General features: G+C 48.9%; 2 protein-coding genes across 2 annotated transcripts; both read right to left on the bottom strand.

Moving 5' to 3' along the window:
* Positions 1-4,506: 4,506 nt before the first annotated feature.
* On the bottom strand, positions 4,507-7,267 carry LOC117864498 (phenylalanine ammonia-lyase). Its single transcript, XM_034748625.2, has 2 exons — positions 6,792-7,267; positions 4,507-6,534 (listed from the first exon to the last, which is right to left on the bottom strand). The coding sequence occupies exons 1-2, from the start codon at positions 7,154-7,156 to the stop codon at positions 4,794-4,796; spliced, it is 2,106 nt and encodes a 701-aa protein (XP_034604516.1). The 5' UTR covers positions 7,157-7,267; the 3' UTR covers positions 4,507-4,793.
* A 10,425-nt stretch (positions 7,268-17,692) lies between these two features.
* On the bottom strand, positions 17,693-20,251 carry LOC117865862 (phenylalanine ammonia-lyase). Its single transcript, XM_034750115.2, has 2 exons — positions 19,714-20,251; positions 17,693-19,588 (listed from the first exon to the last, which is right to left on the bottom strand). Exons 1-2 carry the CDS (start codon positions 20,112-20,114, stop codon positions 17,842-17,844), a joined length of 2,148 nt encoding a protein of 715 aa, XP_034606006.1. The 5' UTR covers positions 20,115-20,251; the 3' UTR covers positions 17,693-17,841.
* Between the last annotated feature and the right edge of the window lie 6,023 nt (positions 20,252-26,274).

Raw genomic sequence — 26,274 nt, forward strand, 5'->3', positions numbered from 1 at the left:
CACTGAAAAGTTTGGGGTGGTATGGTGTGTGAAGGTGGAAGTTTGATTTGGTGTGAGTTAAATTTATATATTTATGATAATGGGTTGGTGGGGTTACAGTTTGGGTTCCAACCCAATTAACAGGTTGAGATGTACGATACTACGGAATACGGATAGCCACTATTTGTGCCAAACGAAATTAAATGGCAATGCAAGTACTGTACGTGCTTCCTTATCGGATGTCATGCATGTATGTGGCCTCTCCAGCTAAACAAAAAAAAAAAATATCCGTACATGTAACAGCTACCAGCTTGATTGGCATGTACCGTGAGATGAACCATGCATTATATTCTCTGGCCATTTCGTCAACACAAAGGAAAGCACAATTGTTTAGGTCGTTATTAGGACGTGGTCGTTTGTTCATAGGAGGATTAACAGAGGTGGAAGCACATGGTTCTTGACCACCAGACACTAGCACATGGAGAGGATTAGTAATAAACTTAATGCGTGCCCTCAACTGAGTAATGGATAAAACAATGACAGTTTGCACGTCCACCGAAGAGCTGTACTTTGACAGTTCAATAACGTAATCACAACTATTCTAGTCAGCTAGTATTGTCTTTTCTTTTGGCGAGTAAGCTAGAATTGTCTTTTATACGTTATCCATGAAGGTTTTCTGACCTGCTCAGGATCTTCTTTGAAGCTGCTGCCTTGATTCAAACTCGTGAGGAGAAATCTTGCTACGTTACCTCAGCTATCTTTTTAGCATATGATACTCTCGCTGGTTTTCTGCCTAATTAAGTAGCCCAATGTTTCTGACCTTTGTCAGTAGGAACCTGTGTTCGGAAATGTTGTGATCTCGGAGCTTAGGTCGTCCTTTCATTTCTTTTGAACAAGGAATTGTTGAAAGAACTGCCACAGAGAATAGTCTGGTTTTTGTCCCATACCTTTTTTGTTTTCCATGGGATACAGCATGGCTTATTCCTTCCGGAGTATGTACTAGTACTGTACTAAGTCAGATATTTAGGTGCTCCTTTTTGAATCTTGGTGATCGAACTACAGTACTGATATCATGGTTGGTGACTTGGCGTACTGATATCAGATAAGGATCAAATTGTCGAACGTTAGGTGAGCACTACCTTTAGTTTCTGGTTTATGTATGCCTTTAAGATCCAAAAAAAAAATCACAGTTGCATTACATTACCTGCAACCGTATTGCAGATTTGGAAACTACTTATGCCTCTGAAATTTGCAATAGAATTATGGGTTTAATTTATAGTATATGTTACTGAATTACCAATTGTTACAGTACATAAACAGCATGCTGAACGAAGACAGGGAGAGAGAAAACAAAAGGGGAACTAGATAATGTGCTGTGCAAGATCACCAAAACAGGCCTAGTTCTCTCCTCGTGCGGTCAATTTTTTCGGCTATGGATTGCTAGTTTGCACTGGTCAGGGTGTTTGGATCTATGGACTAATTTTTAATTTTTAGTGCGGATCACATCGGATATTTGATACCAATTAGAAGGACTAAACGTGAACTAATTATAAAATTAATTACATAAGCCGTGGCTAATTCGCGAGACGAATCTATTAAGCCTAATTAATCCATAATTAGCACATATTTACTGTAGCACCACATGATCAAATCATGAACTAATTAGGCTTAATAGATTCATCTCGCGAATTAGCCTTCATTTATGCAATTGGTTTTGTAATTAACCTATGTTTAATACTCCTAACTAGTATCTAAACATTTGATGTGACAGATACTAAAGAACTAAACTTTAGTCCCTGTAACCAAACACCTACTCTTTTGTCAGGAAAGAGTAGAGACTTCATTCCTTGCTTTGACAGGATCGGATGTAGCGAACTTGACCCCTTAGGCCATAGTTTGTGATTTTGGTGATTGAGTGACAATAAATTTATTGGAACTAATGGTTTGTCACGTATGTGCCTAGTAGGTTTTCTAGGTCCCAAGTATGCAAACCAAATAATGGCAAGGTCCAAATCATGATATTCAAGTATTTAAGCTATGGTATTAAAGTGACCAAATCATGGTATCTAGGATTATTATATGATATTCAAGCATCCAAATGATAGAGAAAATTCAGAGTGTGCAAGTGGTATTCAGTGTGCAAGTGGTGGTATTCAACACAGAAAAATCAGTACCATTGGATATTTCGATGGTCCACCGGAGCAAATGTCGGAGTAAGCATCGGAGCAATTGGTACAACGCGCAGAAGGTTGTCTGAGTCAAGACCATCGGATGTTCCGATACCATATTTTGTAGCATCGTCAGATGAATTCTAAGGAGAAGATTTGGAAGACGAGGAAAACCCTATAGCACCGGATGATCCGATGGTAGGTCAAGGGAAGCGTCGGATGAAGTATGTTTACTTTACGAAGTTCTAAAGAGATTTTGGCCAGAAAACCATCAGCATCGGATGATCCGATGGGGGCATCGGATGAAGCATCGGATGAATTCTTGTAGAAGTTGGGCGTAGGGGAGCCAATGGCTAGTTGCACCAGATGTTCCGATGCTACCCAAAAATAGACCATCGGAACATTCGATGGTATACTTTAACTGGCTGTTGGAGCAACGGCTCTTTGAGCTCTTGGGCTATTTATACCCCCTCCACTCGCCCATTTGGAGTTGTTGGATGAAGTTAAAGTGTGCAGGAGTCCATTAAAGAGTAGGACACATCAAGAACACATCCAAACCACCAAAAGTGCTTAAGTGATTCATCAAAGGCTTAGCACAAGCTTAGAAAAGTGATGAGTGCTAGGATAGACCTAGAGAAGAGAAAGTGCAATGTGTGCCTACCTTGTGATCAGGTTCTAGAGTAAACCACTTTTGTACAAGGTGTGTCACCGCCTTGGAGCCTTCGTGGCTCGCCGGCAAGTCTTCAACCCTCCAGCTTGGTGTGGAGCGGCGTTGACGACCTTGTGCGGGGGATGTGGAGACCCCCTTCCTTCGTGGAGAAGCTCCTTAGTGGAGACAGCATCAAGGTGATCGGGGAACTTCACGTGAGCCTTAGTGGCCAAGTTTTTGTGCCAAGTCAAGGGGTGTCCCAGAAGAGACTTGGTGACCGGGAAGCAATACTCTTGTGTGATTGCTTCAACAATGTGGACTAGTGGTGGCTTAGTACCTACCGATACCACGTGGATAAATCATCGTGTCAAGAGTTTGCTTCCCATCATCCCCTTCTCTTACGTTTCCGCATTATATTCTTGCAACTTGTGTGCCTTTACATTATTATTGTAGTATCTTGTTAGGATTGGCTCTAAGTTGCAAAACTTGTTTTGGGATGAAGCTTTCACACTAGATCAACCATAGTTGCACATCTTGATAGCATGATCTAGTTTAAGTTTGATACAAAAGTAGTGGAAGTCATAGGTTAAGGTTTTAAGTTGTCTAATTCACCTCCTCCTCCTCCTCTTAGACTACGAGCACCCATTCATGACACAGGATAAAACGCCGACTATTCCACACGTTTCGTTACCTCATCATACAAGTCAAAGGGGGCGCCAGCTGACTGTGTAGCATCCGGGGTGACATAATATAGAATATGGTGAAATATATTTCCTCCGTCCATCCAGTCAATGAAGGATGTTTGCCATGGACAGTCAAAGCGTACTTCAGTTCAAATTCAAAATAAAACAGCCTTCACGATGCTTATTAACGGTGAACAACATTACAAATATATCGAACTCGTGCCAAAATCCAGCCCCCCTTTGACTGGATATTTTCAGATAATGTTCTCTGGCCATTGAGACCTTGACCGAACATTTAGCTAGCACGTATAGGACAGATCATAGCCTCAAACTCTGCATCACTCGTTCGCTTGCATTCCGTCTATTTCAAAATGTAAGATATTTTAATTGTATTTAAGGTCAAACATCTCAAACTTTCTTCCTTTTTTAATTTCTTTTCCCCTTTTTTTAATTTCTCCCATTTCTCCCAATGGCTGATTGAGAGCGCTTTATAATTTCTTTGGATTTAATAAAGCTAATTTAATATCATAGGTGTTATGTTTTCTCCATAAAATTACTAAAATAGATAAGTCCGACTTAGAACAAGACTAGGAACGAGATGAGAAGTGAGAACTCAACTACTCAAATGGTAGGTAGGAGTGGGCATCGCGCCATCGCCATCCTCGCCGACCCCTACCTAGATGGACGATGTACGACAACTGACGAACTGACGCATATCCAGTTGTGTTTCGCCGCGTCCAGCAAGATCACGCGAAAAAGGACTTCTGTCACTCTCAGTAGTTCGGGACTGCTCTTGCCAAACAACCACGTGCAATGCAGTTACGTTCCCGCCATTAGTATGCTGACCTGATGTCCTGATGACAGATCCTGGTTTAAAAAAGAAGAAAGAAGAGGATTCAGTGATTCGGTATATAATTTTTGCGAAACGAGTATGAAGTTACAGACCATGTGATGTAACACAAGTTCAGAGTTCGATTCTCACGTAACAGAAGAAAACAACATTCCAACAGAGACAGGGGAGCACATGTACTCAAATACAGCCGTAGTACATTTTACTTCCAAAATAGAGTACAGATCAGAAAGCTGAGTGCCAGGCCATGGCCAATGGCATTGCAGCGATCGAGGGTAAGAACAATGGGACAAAATACACGATTACACGGATCACAGTGACAAAGCTAAAAAAGGACGAACAGAGAAACAATATAATCTGCGAAGTCGCAAACAATAAGAAACCTTCGGAGTACTGAAATTTCCCCCTTCTTTATTCCTCGCGTACGGTGCGGTCTCCTCCTCCTCTTGGTGCTGGTGCTCAGCTTAGCAGATTGGCAGGGGCTTGCCGTCCCACTCCTTGAGGCACTCGAGCATGGGGTCGATGAGCTTGCCCTGACTGATGCCGATGAAGACCTTGTTGCACTCCTCGCCGGGGGACTTGAGCTTCTCGCCGGTCAGGAACACGCAGCCGAGCTCCTCGCGGACGAAGCGGTACACCGGGAACGACCGGCTGTCCTTGATCCGGTTCGCCACTGGGGCAGTGCCCTCGGCGACGGCGACGCGGGCGGCCTCCACCTCCCGGGGCAGCACCGCGCGCAGCTCCTCCTCGAACTTGGTGATCTTGGAGAACACGGAGGGCTCGCGCTCGGCGTCGCCGCTGCTGAGGGCGTGGTCCACCAGCACGGCGCGCAGCTTCTGCATCAGCGGGAGGCTGGCGCTGGCCGCGTCCTCGGCGTAGGTGAACACGCCCTCACGGTCGATGGCGGTGATGATGTCCTTCTCGCTGAAGCGCGCGCTGGAGAGCTCGCCGACCGGGTTCATGGTCAGCACCTTCTTGGCCACCTGGGTCACGGTGTTCTTCACGGAGGTCTTGATGTTCTCCTCGAGGTGGCGCAGGTCGATGGCCTGGCAGAGCGCGACCATGTAGGTGGAGGACATGAGCTTGAGGATGTCGATGGCCTCAGCGGTCTTCCTGGCCGAGACGAGGCCGAGGGAGTTCACGTCCTGGTTGTGCTGCTCCGCGCTCTGGACGTGGTTGGTGATGGGGTTGCCGAGGTACTGGAGCTCGGAGCAGTAGGAGGCCATGGCGATCTCGGTGCCCTTGAACCCATAGTCCAGGCTGGGGTTGCGGCTGCCGGCCAGGTTGGAGGTGAGGCCGTTGTTGTAGAACTCGTTCACGAGCTCGGAGAACTGCGCGAACATGAGCTTGCCGATGTTGGCGATGGCGAGGCGGGCGTTGTCCATGGACACACCGATGGGGGTGCCCTGGAAGTTGCCACCGTGGAGCGCCTTGCCACGGTGGACGTCGATCACCGGGTTGTCGTTGACGGAGTTGACCTCGCGCTCGATGGACTTGGTGGCGGCGCGGATGACCTCGATCTGTGGGCCGAGCCACTGCGGCGACGTGCGTAGCGCGTACCTGTCCTGCTTGGGCTTGAGCAGCGGGTCCAGCTCATTGACCTTCTTGGCGTGCTTCATGAATGAGCTGCCCTCTAGGATGTGCTCCATGATGGCGGCGGCCTCGATGGAGCCAGGGTGGTGCTTGAGCTTGTGGGTGAGGTGGTCGGTGTACTCGGGCTTGCCGTTCATCACCTCGCAGAAGACGGCGGACAGGACCTCGGACAGGACGGCGAGGACGTTGGCGTCGAAGCACACCATGGCGGCGAGCGCCGAGCCGACGGACGTGCCATTGACGATGGCGAGGCCCTCCTTGGGGTTGAGCTTGAAGAAGCCGCCTTCGATGCCGGCGACCTTGAACGCCTCGGCGGCGTCCACCTTCCTGCCGTCGACGGTGACGGCCTGCGCGTTGGGGCGGCCGGTGATGAGGCCGGCAATGTAGGAGAGGGGGACGAGGTCGCCGGACGCGGTGATGGTGCCCCGGAGCGGCAGGCACGGGCTGACGCCGGTGTTGATGAGCTTGGTGATGGCCTCGAGGATCTCGAAGCGGATGCCGGAGTAGCCCTGGAGCAGGGTGTTGATGCGGACGAGCATGGCCGCACGTGACACCTCGGACGGGAGCGTGTGGCCGTCGGAGCCATTGCCGAAGATTCCGGCGTTGAGATGCCTGGTTCGAGAGGACAAAACATTTCGAGCTCAGCCTACGAAAAATGTTCGAAGAATCTGTCGGGCCTGTCAGAGTGAGCCGCTGACAGATATCACTCCAGAGCCTGAACACATCCGCGCCAATTGCAACTTGCAACAACTGACCAGTCGTTGTCAGTGGGCGCGCACATAAATCATTTGGAGCTGCAACCACTCCACGGCACTTTACTGGAACAAGAAGTAAACAAAGAGAAAGACATGTGGGTTCGTGATGAGTACCTGAGCAGCTCGACCTGGAGCGCGGGCCCGTCCTTGGTGCGGCGGTGCGAGGTGCCGCCGAAGCCGGTGGTGACGCCGTAGATGTCGCCGCCGTGGGCAATGCAGTCGAGGATCCACTCGCTGCTGGCCTTGACGCGGGGGCGGGCATCTTCGTCGAGCTCGACGGCCACGCCGGACGCGTCCTTGGCGGCGGCCACGGCCGCCACCTGGCCGACGCGGAGGCTGGAGCCCTCGATCTTGACGAGGGGCTCGCGGAACTGCGCCACCATGCGCTTCACCTCGTCGAGGTGGCTCCCCGCCATCTCCGCGGCCGCCTTGCCCCAATTGAGCGGGTCGCTCTCGAGGATGGCCGTGTTGCTCGCCATTTCTGCTGAGAAGCGAGGAGGAGGAGCTGCGGTGTGGTGGTAGTAGGTGGTAAGAAGAAGAGCTCGGGAGGTTGTGCGGAGGACTGCGAAGCTCTTCCTGAGGGAAACGGAGCTCGGAGGCGGCAGTTTATAAAGCAACCGGGGGCCGGAGGGTTTAGGTGAAGCTGGGTGTTGGTGGGTGGGTTGGCGACCGGGTTGGTGTGTGGTGTGGTTGATCTGAGAGAAGAGTGGGATTCTCTCCCCATTTTTTTTCTTGTTTTCCTCTATTTTTTTTCCTCTTGACATGGCGAGAGTATGTGCGTGCAGGTGGCTGTATGTTGACATTGTAGAGCTGAGCTCCAGTGATGCAGTCCAGCGTGCGCTGGTTGGAATTGAAGACAGGTGGCTGTATGTGCCGATGTGCGTTGGTTGGTCGGGGGATGAAGAGGCCTTTGGCCTTCGCAACGGAGAAAGTCCAACTACAGTGTGACTCCAGTTGTTGTCTCTAGTAGCCGCCGTAGGACTGCAACCCATTGACCCTCTTGATTAATCCGCGGGCCGCCACCTGATCCTTTCAGAAGTTTTATGCCGTTTTTTCTTACATTCCTACCAGAACTAAAACTTCTTTTTGTCGTGAAATTTATGCAAACTTTTATAGGGTTTGCGGGGTAACGAATTGACTCATACAGAAGAGGAGAGTGGTTTATCATTTTTGTCGCCCCATAGATGTGGCGTGAAAATTTCTCGGTATAAATTAACCACGTGCCATATATGATTGATGAATTGGTAGTGATGGATCAAGGCTAGTCCGTTCCATTTCCTAAACCAAATGACGATTCTGTTCCAAGGTAGAGTTGCGTGATCTATGTGCAGCCAACTTAACTAAACACCATTATCTTTCATATTCTTCAAAAGAAATTAAAAGCTTTGATTTTATTTGTCTTCTGGAAGTACGGAAAACGAACTTGTCGCAGAATTGTCTTGATAGTTGTGCTCCGACGGCTGAGTCCGAGCCCCTCACAACCACCGCATTGCCCCACCCGTTCCCTGACTACCACCCACCCCGTTCTGACTCGCCGGAGGACAACTTCCTCACGCGCCGCCTCACCGACGTGGTGGTCACCTCGCCTCGTCCCGACACCCTCCCGCCGCTCCCATTCCTGCCACTCCTCCGCCTGATCCACCTCCTCCTTGTGCTACAGCCCCTGTGCTAGCTAGCTCGGCTGGGGCCTAGCGGCGGCGCGAGAAGGTCCTTTCCTGCGCGAGCTGCTTGGCTACCTGAGGAAGAAGAAGAGGGGAATAAGAGGATGACAGGTGGGATCATGAGTTGGGGGCAAGAATGACAATTGACCTTCAAACTCCTCTTTTCTGGAGCTAGGTACACCCTCCCAGCCAAACACCTCCAACAGACAGCTCCAACTCCACCCAGAGCTGGCTCCACCTGGAGTTCTGGAGTGGAGCAGCTTTACCCAGAGTTGAAGCCATGCCAAACAGGGCCTATCTATGCTTATTTATAAGAATACCGTGCATTAATTGGAACATGAAAAACCACCAAGGAAAACAGTGCAACCACAAGGACTACATGGCTCTGGTCTTGGCTAATTAATTAGAGACTCTAAGTTGGGGTAATCTTACCGAAAGGGCAAGAGGGGAGGCGTAGCTCGGCCCTCAAGCTGATCTGCTCTATGGTAGCTTCGCAGTCTTGAGAGAGGTTTATGCTCTGCTTTGACCTAAAACCTTAGCGGGTTACTACTTACTAGGAAATCTTTGTAAAGACCTCATAGCGTCTCTATGCAATCACACCTCGGTAGTGTGATAAGTGGCTACTTTTCACAGCATGGTTGGGTCTAAAGTTCTTCTGAACTTTTATGCGACTTGTGGTGAAAGTGTACAACCTCTGCAGAGTGTGTAAAACTGATATATCAGCCGTGCTTACGGTTAAGAGCAGCCTGGACCCTCACATGATTAATAAACTTGAAGATGGAATTAAATCGTTATTCTTATTATTTCTTGTGACCTTGCTGAATACTAACCATAAGTGCACTCACCCTTGCTTACTGCTGCTCAGGAAAGGAAGGTGTGTGAAGTTATTGAAGATGATGCTAAACGTACGCAACCCCTAGTCGATTGCCTGTGAAGTTTGGAGCCTTCGTTTCCAGGATTAAGCTATATATATATATATATATGATAGGCTCATAAGTCATTATTTATATTCCTTTACGTGATAATGTTACTATTATTCACTGATGATGTCACTATATGTAGAAACTTGATCCTGGCATACATATACATATAGATAGCATTTGGTTTTATTTTAAAACCAAGTGTAACAGTTGCTTGATTCTTGATTGGGGATCTTAAAATGCATGTTTAGAGTTTAAGAACTTAGATGACACCACGAGATAAGTTGAGGGACATGAAAATATGTTTTGAGAGTTTAGAGATCCGATGTCATCTTGAGATAAGTTTATGAACCTAAAAATACATTTTGAGAGTTTAGGGACTTAGGTGACACTTACGACAAGTTGAAGGATTGCCCACGTATTTACTCTTATGATTATTATTATGTATCTACTAGAGGTCTTAGTCATGTCTTCAAAATTATTTGATTTCATCTCTGGATTGTGTGTTTCTCACTATTTTCTAAGTTGTAATAACAAACGGTTATGTATATCCTTAATTAGTGCAGCGGCCATAAAAATTTTATTTCTTCATCTTAAAAAAGTATACCACCGACCCGCTTCCCCAACCAAACCCAAATAACGTTACATTCACGACATGACATTGCGACATTTTAAGGTGCATGCCCATTCTCACCAACCCTCTTTCTCCATCGTCCGCGCTCTCAACAAAACCCAGGTGTTGACAGGAAGCAACCAGCCAGTAGTCCGCCCGCAACAGGGCATCGATTTCGGAGGGCCAGGTTTCTATGGCGACGGGACGACGGAGCGTTGACTTCCGGTCCCGCGACGCGCGTGGTACGTGCAGCGCCGCCGCTGAATCATCACGGCAGACGCCGGTTCTGTTGTACCGCGCCGCCGCCGAATCATCACGGCAGACGCCGGTTCTGTTGTACCGCGCCGCCGTGTCGAACGCCGGCCGGGTGCCAACGCTAACCGTTCCACCGCGACTGCGGTCACGTAGCGCCGAAGCCGGTCAGGCCCGATCACCTCACTTCCCTTTTCAGGTTTTCAGCGTAGCGGATGAGCGCAAAACCGATCGACCGGTCTCACCAACCCTGAAAGGGAGAAACGAGGGTTGTTGGGACCTGGAAATCACCAATAATTGTACTCGCTCAACCAATCGCTCCATCCTGTAGTTCCCTCGCGTGCGATGGCAGCCTTTTTCTTATCGTCTGGTTCGTGATCTCGATCTCTCTCGTACGCGATGAGCAACGTCACCCTACGTATATGGTGGTCGAAACTTGTACTCGTCGATCAGCCCTGGCAAAGTGGCAAGGCACGCTTTATTTGTCCTTTAACCTCCGGGATTTGCTAGCCTTTGTCTTATGCTCTGCAGTCTGCACTGCACGTACCTGTGGAACCAGGAGCCATGCTGTTGTACTATAGCTCAAATGGGGCATTGAGGCACAGATGAGCTTGAGCTATTGGACCCTATTACTGATGAGCTCCGAGCTCTGAGATGAGGGACCAGCGCTAGGAAAAAAGAGCTCTATAGAAACTTTAGTACGTAGGATTTGGTCTCGAATTTGAACGAACATCTGGAGCTACGGGTCAAGACTACCTCTGATCAAACGTGCCAGCACGAGCAGGTCGAGACAGCCATGCGCCCATGCATGGTTTCTAACCAGCACAGTTGGTTGAGGTGACCGGTTGATTGCCAGAGTTTGGATATTAGCATTTAGCAGCCTGACCAGCTGCGCTGTGTGCTGGTTGTTTGTTACCGGCGTTTTCGAGCATCGAAGATGCTCTGCAACGAGCCGCGATAAAATGAAAAATATGCTAAAAATCGTTTAAATCAAGCACGCAGAAGCTGTACGTTCAAACGGGCCAGTTGGCCCGGAGAAACCTAAATGGTCCTATTACTAATGGTCTCGCTCTTGAGCGAGTACTAAGTTTAAGGATTTTATTTCGAATTTGAACGTGAATCTAGTGGGTTTTTTAGAGTCTCTCAACTTTGAAGCTATGAATATGACTGATTGTTCTGCGTTGAATAACATGGAGGATCTGAAAGATCTGTTTAACTCTAATGCAAGCTGCAAATCGGCTCGCGAGTGGTGCAAGATGTGCCAGTCAATCTGACCTGAAAATTAACGAGGTAAACATTAAATTCCTGAACCGATCGGTGGCAAATCCTCTCGAACCTATGGGTAGGCGTTCTTGGAATAAACACCACAACAGATAGATATTTAATGTAAGCATGCAGTGTAAATGAATAAAATATTAATGGCATGCGCCATCGGCTATATCAGCCGACGGGCTAAGATAAAGCATTGTAACAGAACAGTCATAAAAGGGGAGCTCTTGTTAACCACGCGCTTATCAGATAAGCTAACAGATCTAGCCGATATCTTGACAAGTGTATTGAACTCAGATAAAGTAACACGAATGAGAGAGCATTAGCATCAATCTACTAACTTAAAAGATTATAACATAGCAACAAGAAACAGTCGATGTTGACTCTACGCAAGTCAGATATATTGACAGATCTTAATTAATGTCTTGATAAGTGCATTGAACTTAGACAAGGCAACACGAATGAGAGAGCATTAACCTCGATCTGACAATGTAAAAGACTAGAGCACAATCACCAAAGACCTCTTGCCTACCGCTTACAAGCCTATTAATGTAACAAAGTCTAATCAATGTCATGACCATGTAATTGAACTTAGACAAGTAACACGGTGAGAGTGCATTAATTTTGACCCGTTAATCTTAACAGACAGGCTCGCAACAGCAAGGCCTCGCATGCACCCCTATCGACTCAATGACGTCATCATGCTTCCGTGAGATACGGATAAGACCCGACCAAAGCATTGGCTCTTAATGGTAGCGCGCTGACGTTAGAGGCTTGACGGTTAGCAATATGAGGGGCAGGAGGTAAAGATCTATCGGACCTAGCATATATAAAGTACTAAACGCATGCAGAGTCTACCAGCTAATACGATCTGATAATTGTGAACGTTTAAACAAGGCAAGACAACCTAACCAGATTTAAGCCGTTCAATAACTTGAGCAACGTTGAAAACAAGCAGAATATTGGACAAAGCCTAAAAATTTCTACTTGCAATCTAAGATAACTCAATAACTAGCCACACAATATCAGAATATGAGACTTAACTCAGAAAGTTCTTATAGAGGTCGTAATGACCGAGTGACGGTACTTACAAGCTCGCCTGAGGTTGAAGCCAATGTCGCCTTGCGCGCTAGAAGGAACTCAATCGAATCTACTCTACTCCTACTCCTATAATTTTAGTGTGGCATCGAAAGATTGTATTGATTGATTGATGATTTTTTATTGCAAAGCTCATGGGCTTATATTTATACTCTGGAGCAGACTAAAATCCTAGTCGAATACGACATGAACTATTACAACTATTTCTAAAAACTACTAAAGATAAATCTCCAAGCTTTCCCTTATTTGGTTGAGTCGATTTCGCTTCGGACTGGGCCCGCTTGATCTTCCATCGCTTCTAGAATCGTGATCAATAGCGGCCAGTCTTGATCAACGTGGCGCCAACTTCAGGCTCTTTCTCTCTCCTCTATTGGCTGTTAGAACCTTATCCACAACGGTTGATTCTGGTCAAAAACCAGTATCAACATTGATCTGTGTCCAAATTAAATATGCCGTCACAAAGCAACCACCAAGACGGAAGCACCCTCAACATTGATCTGTGTCCAAATTAAATATGCCGTCACAAAGCAACCACCAAGACGGAAGCACCCTGTATTGTTTTAAACAAGGAAAAGAAACTAGCAGTAACCAGTAAGCACCAGATCTTAGCATTTGTCCAGTTCACGATCTACACCTATATGCAAGTGAGAATTGGAACTAAGCACTGCTGGAAAAGCGCCTTCGGTACCGGTTCCTAACCCCCTTAGTATCGGTTGTGCAACCGGTATTACTACTTTGGTACTAAAGGAGGGGGCTTTAGTACCGGGTCAAATAATCAGTACTAAAGGGGTATTAAAAAATAAAAAAGGAAATCCGCCGACCAGAGCTCCGGCCGCACCCCACTGCTGTCAGCCAGAGCACCGGAGCTCCGGCCGCACCCTGCCACCGTCCACCAGAGCGCCGGAGCCGTGACCGCACAACACCTGAGCCCCGCACCAGAGGAAGGGAGGGAGAGAGGGAGGCGGCGTACTTACGCTACTCAGCCTCCGCCGCCGGTTGTTGCCGTCGCTACTCCTCAGCCTGCCGATTGCCGCCGCTGCCGGATCTGAGGGAGAGGTGGCCGCTACTCCAAGATCCACGCGCTCCTTACTCCGCCACGCTTGCTGACGCTCCGCCACTCCTTGCCCCGCCACCACTCCTTGCTCCGCCATGCCCTGCCGACGCTCCACCGTCTCACCGCACCCTCCCTTCTTGCCTTTGCCGCTCCTTGCCCTGTTGCCGCTCCTTGCTACATGTAAGAGGTGAGGGGCGAGCGGAGGGGGGAGGAGAGGGGCGGCGATGGCAGGGCGGCGAGGGGATCAATCTGTGTGGGGTGAGAGGGGATTCGACGGGGAGAAGAAGAGAGAGAGGCCGGATGATGAGGACGAGCGGATAAGTACGTGTGGGGAGAGGGTGAGCGAGAAAGGGGGCTGACACGTGAGGGGAGGTACCTCTTTAGTACCGAGTCGGGGCTTAGCCTCAGGACGAATGCTGAGTTTCCAATAGTGTGGTTAGGTTAAAAACCTTTTGGTGAGGTTTGTTTGGTAACGCCTGCAGTTGACCTACAAATTTGTAGCCGCGTATGCTTTTTTTTGTCACCGTGCGATTTTATTTCCAACCACTGGAGCATAGCGTTGCACTAAATGACCAAACCTCTGCTGAAACTCTGACCAAAATAAAATTAGCAGTAGTCTCATCTTACCAGCCACCTTTTGGTTTGGCATTTTGCGGTTATTTTTATCTGAAACAGTGAAATGAAGATGAGGACGACCATCATACTAGGAGAGAAGCATGCCGCTGAAGCAATAATACAGGTGTCTGTTGACGACGCGCTATCCCTCTACAGTGCATGGATCAACATGATCTCAATAAAGCACGAAAAGGTATGGGGTCGATAATTGAAGGATCAGTCATTTTTTCGTTTTATTTCATCGGAGTTTACAGAGAACATTAGATTACGTGAATAGAAAATGTTTTGAATTGAAAACCCATCCCAAATCCTCCACACCGTTTTTAATTTGTCTCTCAGGTGGTTTAGGCCGGGCTGGTTGTAGTGGGCACAAGTGGGCTCCGTCTGTTAGTATTTCGGCCTGTTCTATTTGAACCAGCCCAGCCCATTGCACCCAAAGCTGCTGCTGGGCCGCCCCCTCTGGCTTGTTACCAGTTCGGTTCAGGCCTGCTTAAGTGACCTAGCCACGTGGCGGGCCGGGTGGATGCGCCATCGAACCCATCAGCGCTCTAATAAAAAGAAAATTCCATCAAAGGTCTCATCCGAATTTCGTTACCTTTTTAAGAGAAACGAAATTACAGAGTTTTGCACAGTATTGCAGGTTTAATTACAAACCGAAGAGCCAAAAGATAGATCTTCAGTAACCAGACACAGATGGCCTGCTCGCTAAAGAGGACTCACTTAGAATCGTTTACAGAGACTATTACTACCACCGTACTAGCGAGTAAAATATTCGAGAGAAGAACTAGCAGCAGGATCTTCCTATGATGTAGTCTTTCTCAGGTGGTGTTGCATGAGAGTGGAAGTGGAGCGCGTTTCCTTCATCGCTTCTGCGCTGGCTTACAGGTTCCGCGGGGTAATACTTGTATGAAAAAAAACCATGTGTTCCGCAGGGTAATAAATGCATTAAAAAGGGTAAATTTTAGCAAAGGGAACAGCTACGGTTGGTGGGAACTTGCTTTATTAGGAAAAACATTTAGTAGCTTATATGCTTGGGAGGGTTAAATTTTGAAGACGCAGTACTAATTAGCGAACATTTGGTATATGAGGATTTTTTACTTCTTTTCATAGAGAAATATGAAATTCAGACGGATACGGAAAAAAATATGAAATTCAGACGGATATGACAAGCCAAGCCAAGGCTCAGCTGACTTGAATTTTTGTCGCGGTGGTGGCGGTGGTCGTGAAATTTCTGAAATTGCAGGACCTGCTTCTGTATCTGGCTCTGGCTGTCATCACTCGTTCGGTTTCGTCCACTTTGGAGGCTTTGCCAGATGGCCAGATGCGCCCTTTACGTAGCCTCCGCCGCTCCGCGACACAGCGCATCAAAGTTCACAGCAAAACGGCAGTAAGGATTCTAGCAAACAAGACCATCGGGTTGGTTTTCAACTCGAATTCCTGGTGGATCTGGCGGTATCACGTTCACCTCAGGAATCAGGATGGGCTTGTTCAGGTTCGGTCTTCTAGACCTCCCGGTAGCTGCTTCTTCAGTACTTCGCAGCATTGTTTTCCTGCAAGAAGACATACACGGCCGCAGTACATGTAGGATGGTAAAGGGTTTTAAATTTAATCTAGCAAATTTAAAGATCGTACTTAAAAGGATTGGATTATATAATTTTAAGCTAAAAATAGATAGAATTGAGAGTTGGATTGTGAACGAGGTATAAAGGACATGGTTATTACCGCACGTTGTGAAGCTGCTACGGTTCCGTTGCTGGCGAGGCTGCAGAGATCGGTCTCTCCAGAAACCGGCAACACGCGAGCAACAGAGGAGCCATCCACGGGAACTACACGTCGACAGGTAACGTGCACAGCTGTCTGTAGAAAAGAAAAATACTGAATACGTATGTGCCCCCATGCGTCAGCAGCTTCAGACCTGCACAGATCCTACTCCGCGCAGATAAAGTCTATCCACCTCCTGACCACGCGTAAAGCAACTCCAAAAGTCTGCTAATCTTACCCCCTCGATATTTTTTTAGAAAAAAAAAGAGAGAAAAAATAAACTCCAACAATCCACCTAAACATTCCCCAATTATTTAGCGATGCTAAAAAATAACCTGCCACCGTGTATATTTTAGCATTGGCGTTCCTCCCCCAATCCTAATTCCCGCACGCTCGCGCGTCCCTTCCGATGGGCCCAATACAATAACGTGCCCTGTGTTTGAAATATTGGGGGCTATTTATTAGCGATCTGCTGTGGACTGATATGTTTTTGGGGGAAATTTTTTTTGGAGAACTTCCAATACATAGTTTTGGGGAAGAATTTTTTAGGATATTCTTGGAGTTGCTCTTTAGACCCTATTTGTTTCCACCCTCCTAAAATTTTAGCTCCTAAAAAATGACTAAAAAGGAACTAAAGAGCCAAACATTATGACTAAAAGTGACTAAAAACATTTAGGAGGCTTCAATTTCTTTAGGAGCTCCACCCCTCCTAAAATCTAAAGCCCATCTTGAACCCCCACTGCCCTCATTTATTGCCCTCCTCTCTCTCACCCTCCCTCCCGCCTAGGCCCTCGCCGCCATTCCGCCCGCCGGCGGTGTCCCTCCCCACCCGACCCCCGCCGGCGGCGTCCTTCCTGCCGCCTGCCGTCGCCGCACGGCAACCCCACCCCCGCCGCCCCCGCTCCCTTGCGCGGCCACACGGGCCGGTCGGGCGCTCCCCCGCTGGATCCCCGCCGCCGCCGGATCCAGGCGAGGGAGGACTGGGAGGGGGGCGGCGGTGCCGGGGAAAAAGAGAAGGGGGAGGGGCGCAGCGGCCGGGATTCGAGGGGAGGGGGCGGCGCCAGCGTGAGGAGGGGAGGGGGCGATGGCCGGGGAAAGAGGAGGAGGGGAGGGGCGCGGCGGCCGGGTAGGGGGCGGTGGCCGGGGAAGGAGAGAGGGGAGGGGCGCCGGCCGCTGCCGGCTGGGGCAGTGAGAGGGAGGGGCGCCGGCGGGAGGAGGGTGCGTGTGTGCAGGGATACACAAATACACTTCTCGGGCATGTGCGTTCATGTGGATAAAGTATGGGCATCATCCACGCCAAACTCATGGTGCTTTTGTATTTGCCGGCCTTGGTTGATGTGCAGTTTTCCTCATGTCCGTTTTCCTTGACTGACAACCAGTACATTGATGATGCACGGGTATGTGAAGCTGTTTTGCAAATAAAAGAAGAATTTCCAGCCCTAAACTACTGAAATTAGGTGATACATGGAGTATCCGAGGAACTGGCTAAGATTATTTGTCCTTTTGTACCTCGATTGATGTTCGCATGCCAGCCATAGCTGTACTTGACTTGTGGTTTGGATCGCTACTGTACTACTATCTGAACATGAAGAACCAGGGAGCGTTGGCAACGAAAAATTATCTGTCCCACTCGGTACCTTTTAACTTACATCAACACAAGTTCCAGGGGCTGCCATTACCATACATGCCTTGGAAATGGCAAACATTAGCGATGATGTCGCAGCCCGGATACAACTTTTCAAACAGTAACTATGTAGGGGAGGAAAAAAAAACAAGGAACAAAACAAAGTACAATCAGCTACGCACATCTGGACACCTTGAGGACCCTGGGTCTGACCACTCTGCAACTCGCTATCTTTGTCTGTACTGTATCCACTCTTCACTCCATCATCTCCTTGGGGACAGGGCATGGCTCCTCTGTTCAGCAGATGGACAGGGGCTCGCCGTTCCACTCCTTGAGGCACTCGAGCACGGCGTCGATGTGCTTGCCCAGATTCATGGCCACGAACACCTTGTCCACCTCCTCGCCGGGGGACCTCGTCTTCTCTCCGGTCAGGTACTGGGTGCCGAGCTCCTCGCGCACGAACCTGTACAGCGGGTACGACCGGCACTCGGCGATCCTGTTCGGGATCGCGGCGGTGCCGTTCTCCACGGCGGCACGAGCGGCCTCCACCTCCCGCGGCAGCGCCGCGCGGATCTCCTCCTCGAACGTGGCGACCTTGGCGAACACCGAGGTCTCCGGGTCGCGCTCGGCCTCGCCGTTGGCCAGCGCGTGCTCGACGAGCACCGACCGCATCTTCTGCATCAGCGGGTAGTTAGCGCTGCAGGAGTCGTCGGCGTACGCGAACACCGCCTCGCGGTCGATCGCCGTGAGCAGGTCCTTCTCGCAGAAGCGCGCGTTGTGGAGGGCGCCGGTGGCGCCGGTGCTTAGGGTCTTCTTGGCCACCGTCATCACGCAGCTCTTCACGGCGCCCTTCAGGTTCTCCTCCAGGTGGCGCAGGTCGATGGCTTGGCACAGCGCGATAAGGAACGTCGACGACATGAGCTTCAGGATGTCCACGGCCTCGGCCGTCTTCCTGGACGAGATGAGGCCCAGGGAATTGACGTCCTGGTTGTGCTGCTCCGCGCTCTGGACGTGGTTGGTCACGGGGTTGCCCAGGAACTGGAGCTCGGAGCAGTAGGAGGCCATGGCGATCTCGGCGCCTTTGAAGCCGTAGTCCAGGCTCGGGTTGCGCCCGCCGGACAGGTTGGATGGCAGGCCGTTGTTGTAGAAGTCGTTCACGAGCTCGGAGAACTGCGCGAACATGAGCTTGCCGATCGCCGCGATGGCGAGCCTGGTGTTGTCCATGGACACGCCGATGGGCGTGCCCTGGAAGTTGCCGCCGTGGAGCGCCTTGCCGCGGGAGACGTCGATGAGCGGGTTGTCGTTGACGGAATTGATCTCGCGCTCGATCGACTTGGTGGCGGCGCGGATGACCTCGATCTGGGGGCCCAGCCACTGCGGCGACGTGCGGAGCGCGTACCTGTCCTGCTTGGGCTTCATCAGGGGGTCGAGCTCGCCGAGCTTCTTGGCGAGCTTCATGTAGGAGCTGCCCTCCAGGATGTGCTCCATGATGGCGGCGGCCTCGATCTGGCCCGGGTGGTGCTTGAGCTTGTGGGTGAGGTGGTCGGTGTACTCGGGCTTGCCGTTCATCACCTCGCAGAACACCGCGGAGAGGACCTCGGCGAGGACGGCGAGGACGTTGGCCTCGAAGAGCACCATGGACGCGAGCCCGGAGCCCACCGCGGTGCCGTTCACCATGGCGAGGCCTTCCTTGGGTTGCAGCTCGAAGAAGCCGTGCTGGATGCCGGCGGCCTTGAACGCCTCCGCGGCGCCGACCTTCTTCCCATCGGCCGTCACGGCCACGGAGTTGGGCCGGCCGGTGACGAGCCCCGCGATGTAGGAGAGCGGGACCAGGTCCCCCGACGCGGTGATGGTGCCCCGGAGCGGCAGGCACGGGGTGACGTTGGCGTTGAGCAGCGACGCGATCGTCTCGAGGATCTCGAAACGGATGCCGGAGTAGCCCTGCAGCAGGGTGTTGATGCGGACGAGCATCGCGGCGCGCGTGGCCGACGCCGGCAGCACATGGCCGTCGTCGCCGGTGCCGAACGCTCCGGCGTTAAGGAATCTGTACAGGTACGACAGACAAAACGTGCTGGACGCGTAAATAACAAGGCCTCTAAAATTACCCATACATGAGCCACCTCACCGCTGGCAGATGAAAGAAACTTGTCCTTTAGTGCTTATTTTTACCGGATAAGCTCTCTCTGGAGCGCGCCGCCCTCCTTGGTCCGGCGGTGGGAGGTGGCGCCGAAGCCGGTGGTGACGCCGTAGCTGTCGGTGCCGTTCATCATGCTGTTCATGACCCAGTCGCTGCTGGCCTTGACGCGGCCGCGGGCGGACTCGTCGAGCTCGACCCGGGCCTCGCCGGCGCCGTTGGCCACGGCGGCGACCTGGGCGACCGTCAGGCTGGAGCCCTCGATCCTCACGAGAGGCCTCCGGTACTCCTCCACCATCCGCTTCACGGCCTCCAGGTGGCTGCCGGACAGGTCCTCCGCCGCCTTGCCCCAGTTCAGGGGGTCGGCCCGCGGCGGCACCGGCAGGCAGACGCCATTGCCGTTGGCAGCGACGACGTGACCGTTCTCGCACTCCATTTCGAAACGGCGGAGAGGCTTGTGTGTGCGTGATTGTGTTTGGAAGCTTGGTAGTTGTGATGGGCGGCCTGGATGGATGGAGGAGACGTGGAGTGGAGAAGAGCTCGCGAGTACCAGAGGAGGCGGCGGCTCAGGCTCTTCTTGGAGGGGAATGGGCCAGGGGGAGGCGTTTAAATAGGCGGCAGCACTGCAGCAGGGTGGGTGGGGGAACGGGGTTGGTCGGGACGTCAGAGTGTTGGGGCAGGGGTTGACCGCTGCTGGATTGGTTCGCACTGACCAGACGGTGGCTACCGGCTACGTAGAGCTGCGCCGTGGCGGCTTTGCGGCAGCCGCCCGGCGGAGCCATCGAGAGATGTGGTTTGTGGCTCTGGTGGGTGCGCGCCGCGCGGGGGGACGAGACGACGGGGGTTGGTGCGGGCAGAGGAGCAGGAGTAGAACACGCTGGAGGTGGCCGCACGGGGCACGCCTGTTTCGGCTCGCGGCTGTCGTCGTTGTCCCCGTCTTGGGTTCCCGTAACGTCCGGGCGTGCGTCTTTGCCATTTTGGGGACATTTCATCCGGACCTTTGCGTTATCGTTGGCGGTGTTCTTGCGCCTCGATGACTAAAATGGTGCACTCTCGCTGTTGTGGTGGTGTGGAGATTTGCTTTCGCTAACAACTTTGCAACCAAAGTTGATCCGTTTCTCCCTTACGTGGTCATCTTGAATTCTTGAGTAGCCCGCGCAATTGTGATGGATTTACGCTGTTCACCCACATTGCCTTCGTTATGTTGGAGGTCAGATCGAAAATGATAAGAAACCGTTTTATCCGCTACCGTCCAAACCTTGCTATGAACGATTACACACACACAAGTATAGTAGATTCACACACTCGATCGCCTTGTCTTTATTCTGCCATTCGTTTCTACAGGGTTGTTCGGCTGGACTTATAAGCCGGCTGATAAGCCGAAACGGCTAATTTGTTGTGAGAGAAAAACACTGTTCGGTGGTTGATAAGCCGGCTGATAAGCTGAAGCGAACAGGCTGGTATACAGCTACCGGCAATCCCATCAGGATTTATTTGGATAACACCATTCCCTATTTCCATGTATGGATTCGGGGTGGAATGAACTAAATTTTCTATCAACCCTTCCAATATGTATAGATTGCAGGGAATTATTCCATGTATAAATACGATCAAAGATATTTGAAAGCCGCTTAATTCCAAGGTTCTCTTTGTATGGATATTGCGGTGACAACAAACGTCTATTTTTTAATATAGGTGATGAGAGATTTGTCAAATTTTATTTAATTCTATACTATAAGGATCGAAAATATTTTTAAAAAATTCTCACCTGAGGTTAAACCTCCTTACCCCTCACATATGGTCCCACACTGTAGGCGAGAAAGAGGAAGGAGGATGGAGAAACACCTGAAATCATGTGTTTCTAAAATGTTTACACCTCTAGAGAAGAATTAGAGTCACCAGCCCCTTCTCCTACCCGCCCACCGTACCCACCCGGTTTCCACGCGTTCTTTTCCTCCCCTTTGCGCTTGCCAATTAGGATTTAGGAAACATATTTCCCACCCAGTCACACGCCTCCGTTGTTTCTAATTTTGTGCGCGTGACGTACGCCGTGATTGATCCATCACGAATCAGAAGGATGATGCCTCACCCTGTGGCTTCCCCCACGCGATGCCGTCATCTCACATTATCACCGTCGCCTCTCTGCGACCGCTCACCGGTGCCTCACCCTCCTCCGCAAGGCCATCCCCCTGGACTGCTGTGCAGCAAACTTCAACTTGGTTACGGAGCCCATACAGCAACACCAAGATCGTTATTTGGATCGTTGCATTGGTTAATTTGATCGACGCAAACAGGCGATGCGAGGGTGCGAAAGGCTGTGCCGTCACCAGCCCGCGCGTGGGCAACTGGACAGCGATGGTGATGTAGCTATTTGATATGTCCTGCGTGCCGGTCAACAGGTAATCTAACTACTTTGGTTTAGATGATTGCAATTTGCATATGCGAGCCTGGTGGGACTTGAGAGGTGTACATACTGATGATTGCATATGAGGCTAGTTAGCACATTTCCTTCAACCTGTGAATTCATGTTATTATGCAATATGAATATTTGACTGTGATATATGACGCCTCTCTGACTGCTCCAAGCTTGGGTGATATGAATGAATATATTATATGAAAGAAAACACTCGGTAGATCAATATGTTTGCCTTCAATTATACTCCCTTCATTCCAAATTATAAGTCATTACATTCATAGATATTATTATGCATCTAAACATATGGTATATCTAAATACATAACAAAATCTATGAATCTAAATAAGTTAAAATGACGTATAATTTGGGATGGAGCTAGTATTAGCATTGGGCCTGGTATAAGTACGTGTTATACTGTTATGGTAATTGAGGCTTGCAATACACTCGTGATTCATTTTTTTTAGTTTGGTTAATCGTGCGATCAATTTTTAGTCTCAGTTTCTTTACCAATTTCCTCCAAATCTGTTGGTGCATCTCTACTATTTTTTAAAAAAACAAAGGACACACTAATGTACCTTCCGATAAGTATATTTTTTTCTACGAATCTAAAATTCTTATTTGCTAATTCTTTTTTTGAAAACACATACTTGGCATACAATTCTAAAGTTCTTATTTACTAGAGTTTTTGGAAACACGTGCCTGGGGCACTGCACTCTACTAGTAGGGGAAAAAAGAGGGAAAAAATAACAACCACATCTCGTTCTCTCGTCGCTCTCTTATCATTAGTCCCTCGTATCTTCTGACTACTAATCATGCAACAAATCCTTAAGCGTTGGCAACTAACATGTTCCTCCCATGTGTAGTTGAAATGCCCGCTAGTTGCTGAAACCTGTGCTGGAAATGCTACCTAATCGATGCCAAAAGGCTGAACTCTCAAGTAATTAACACCCACATCGTACTGACGCAACCGCTTCACTTTGTCAGCATTGAACAGTTTATATCCCACTGGGCGGCTGCTTACATCTTGTGCTGAAAGCCTGAAACTAAAATCGAGGGAGAGGGGGGGAAAACCCTTAAAGAACAGTTGCAACGTGAGCTGCGAACAGAAATACGCCGGATACCATAAGGGCCTGCTTGGTAGCAACATGAGCCTTGCCTGGCCTTGCTTGCAAGGCCAGGCTTTGCCTTGCCCGCAGCGGAGAGCCAATCCGGCTCGCTCGCTTTGGCAAGGAAATGCTTGCTTGTGCAGGCCCCGAGGCAGCAAAGCAAGCAGACCAAACACATTTTGAGCTTCGATTTCTGTGCGGGCAAGGCAAAGTGAATCATGGTGCAGCTGAACCGTTGTCTTGTTGCAGAGAGCTATCGCCGTCACAGTCCGTCAGCGAGTCGGTCTCCCAGACTCCCACAGTCCCATGTGTTACACGAACAGTTCAGTTTGTACATTAGCATATACGAGACGACGCTGTTTCAGTCCCAATCTCTTGTAAGCATCCAGTTACGTACAAATGGACGAACGGTCTTACAGGCACTGCTGACTGAATCACGGCTGACGCGCTGCAAGTGACCGGAGCTTTCGTTTGTTAACTTCCTGGTCTCCAGGTAGCGCGCTGCTGTTCCAATTCGCGGAAATGGTGTGGGATTGGGGTCGAAATGCAGAGGTAACCAGACGTCTTCGTCTGATGCGGACTTCCGGTCTGACCGCAGCAGTGCAGTCCTGTGTTTTGTTCTCAGTGCACACTTGACCTGACCACCGGATGAGTCTCTGCTTGCCCAAAGTTTAGAGGTGCAAAATTACCGTTATAGTATTGTAGCACATTGTAGCGTTTCGTTTCTATTTGTGAATTATTATCCAAATATTGACTAATTAGGCTCAAAAGATTTATCTCGCAAAGTACAACAAAACTGTGAAAATAGTTTTTGATTTCGTCTACATTTAGTACTGCATGCATGTACGGCAAGTTTGATATGATGGGAAATCTTCTTTTTGCATAGTGTCAAAGTTGGGAGTTCTGAGAAACTAAACATGGCTAATTTTCTCACGTCGAGGTCACCTCTCACCTCCGTTCAAGTGGAGAGCGAGTACGACAAAGACTGGAATAATCTGTAATGCGCACGAGATTACGGTGCAGCTGCAGAGAGCTTCAGTGCAACGACTTGCTGGGCCGGTGCTACAGGCGGGTGGGGGCCTCTCTCCACTCTGGAGTCCTTGGGTCTTGCCGTCTTGACCGTACCCCAACATCTTCACACGGACAAGAGACACACGAAAGGTGATAGGGACGAGCTCTGGTCTCGCGCCGGGTCGGTCATCTGCATGCACACTCCGCATCCCGTCAGGATTGCAACAGAAATTACCTTGGATGTATATGCTGTTAAAACTTCACTTTTTCGAGGGAATTACCTCCTCTACCTCTGCCCATGAATATTGCAGCATCATAGTATTGACTAATTGCAAGACTTGAGTGGTCAAGTCACTAGTCACATATCTGGTCCAAGTCAGTCAGGTGCGCACATACTCCGCATCTAGGCCAGGAGAATAGGAAAATAGGGAAAGCGAAGGATTTTCAAAAGAACCTTTAAAGAAAAGGATTTTCAAAAGAACCTTTAAAGAAAAGGATTTTCAAAAGTTCTGAACCAAAATTTCATTTAGAAATACCTTTGAGCTTTCCATAAATCCTATAGATTTCTTATGCAATGGCTCACGTCATTGTAGTTCGGGAGGAATGAGCATGAGGCTCAACCTCGTTAAAAATTTCCAATATGGTCATTCTCTCTCCTCAAATTCATGTACTTCTATGCATCCACCAAACATTTTAAGTTTTGAAATCATCCTTTTATGTATAACTACAATCCAATTGTGTATCCCTCTCCATCGCATAATCTGGATCACGTCCCAATTGGATACAAACACCTACTTCTACCCACTATTTCTCTCTCATGCGACTCAACAAGTGACTTAATAACTCCAACCTTCTTCACCTCTTCACTACACTCTCCCTCATCGCAAACGCGCTAGAGGTGATCAAGTGCCCCCTTACTAATTCCTAAACGCAAGAATAACAAATTTCAGATAACTTTGACCAAAATAATTAATTTTAGTACACATATAATATAGTTTATGTGTTCAAAAACCACAATAGGTACGTGGTTGTTTCATGTTTTAATCTGGAACTGCTCCTGCAAACAACTATTTGTAGCTAAGAAAAGCAGAAGCGGGTAACATACCCGCCACTACAAATGACTTTTTACTCAGTACTAAAAATCTTTTCTGTAGTACTGTAGTAGTGTGAGCGCATACAGTAGGTTAGGATCCAACACCAAAAATCTTAACTAAGCTGCTTCTCCCATGCCTGGGGATTAGAGACTCCCCTTTTTCCTCTTTGATTCTAACAAAGTTTAATTATTAAGTACAGAGAAGTTGACGATCTTATAGAACGTGTTCAATCAAGTCACAATATTTTGAGTTCAGTGTTGTTTTTTTTTCTGAAGGTAAAAGGAGACAACCATTTGCTTAAAAAATATGATTTGTTTTAGTTCAAAGATATACATAAGATTGGATTAATTGGTCAAAAGTATGCAAATTAGGTTTAAACTGGATTAGTTTTTAACCTTACATAGCATATGCGCACGTTTTTACTACCAAAAGCACCCACTTGCCCTTCCTCTATTATATAATCTGGAATTTAATTCGGGCCAAAGGTGAGCACCTATATGCAACTAGTGCAGACTCCATTATACATGCGGAGCTAGCAATTCGTTTTTCTCTTTGTTAAGTGCGGCCAACATTGCTAGTATTTTTAAAAAATTATTTGAATTTGAAATCTTGTAGTGGAAATTTCACTGTCAAATGGGGGCCTAGCGCCCCTGTCTATGCTTCTCAGAGGCTCCCTTTTTATCCTTTGATTTAACTAGTTCATCATCTAAAAGGAAGCTTTTTTCTCGAGGAGCTACTAAAATGAAGATCATGATCCCAACTGTCACGTCAAGGAGTATACAAAGAAATTATCATGCGGGAGCGTCTTAATTATTTGCATGTGGATTTCTGTGAAAATCTATGCGCGGTTTGGTCTCGATCAGTCATACCACTTCATCAGTAACAATGATTTCGTGGAAATGTTTCCTATCCTATGATTTCCTTATAGTGGAAAATTCCTGCACCTTTTCGTCCCGTTGTCTCTCTGAG

Source organism: Setaria viridis, chromosome 7, assembly GCF_005286985.2.
Source record: "Setaria viridis chromosome 7, Setaria_viridis_v4.0, whole genome shotgun sequence".
Lineage (NCBI taxonomy): Eukaryota > Viridiplantae > Streptophyta > Magnoliopsida > Poales > Poaceae > Setaria > Setaria viridis.

What these genes read in the sequence shown, in the direction of transcription:
- LOC117865862 (XM_034750115.2), bottom strand. Translation starts at nt 20,114, where the DNA reads ATGGAGTGCGAGAACGGTCACGTCGTCGCTGCCAACGGCAATGGCGTC. An exon ending in CTCCAGAGAGAGCTTATCCG is followed by an intron (nt 19,589 to 19,713) that starts GTAAAAATAAGC and finishes GTACCTGTACAG; the next exon opens with ATTCCTTAACGCCGGAGCGT.
- LOC117864498 (XM_034748625.2), bottom strand. Translation starts at nt 7,156, where the DNA reads ATGGCGAGCAACACGGCCATCCTCGAGAGCGACCCGCTCAATTGGGGC. An exon ending in CTCCAGGTCGAGCTGCTCAG is followed by an intron (nt 6,535 to 6,791) that starts GTACTCATCACG and finishes CTCTCGAACCAG; the next exon opens with GCATCTCAACGCCGGAATCT.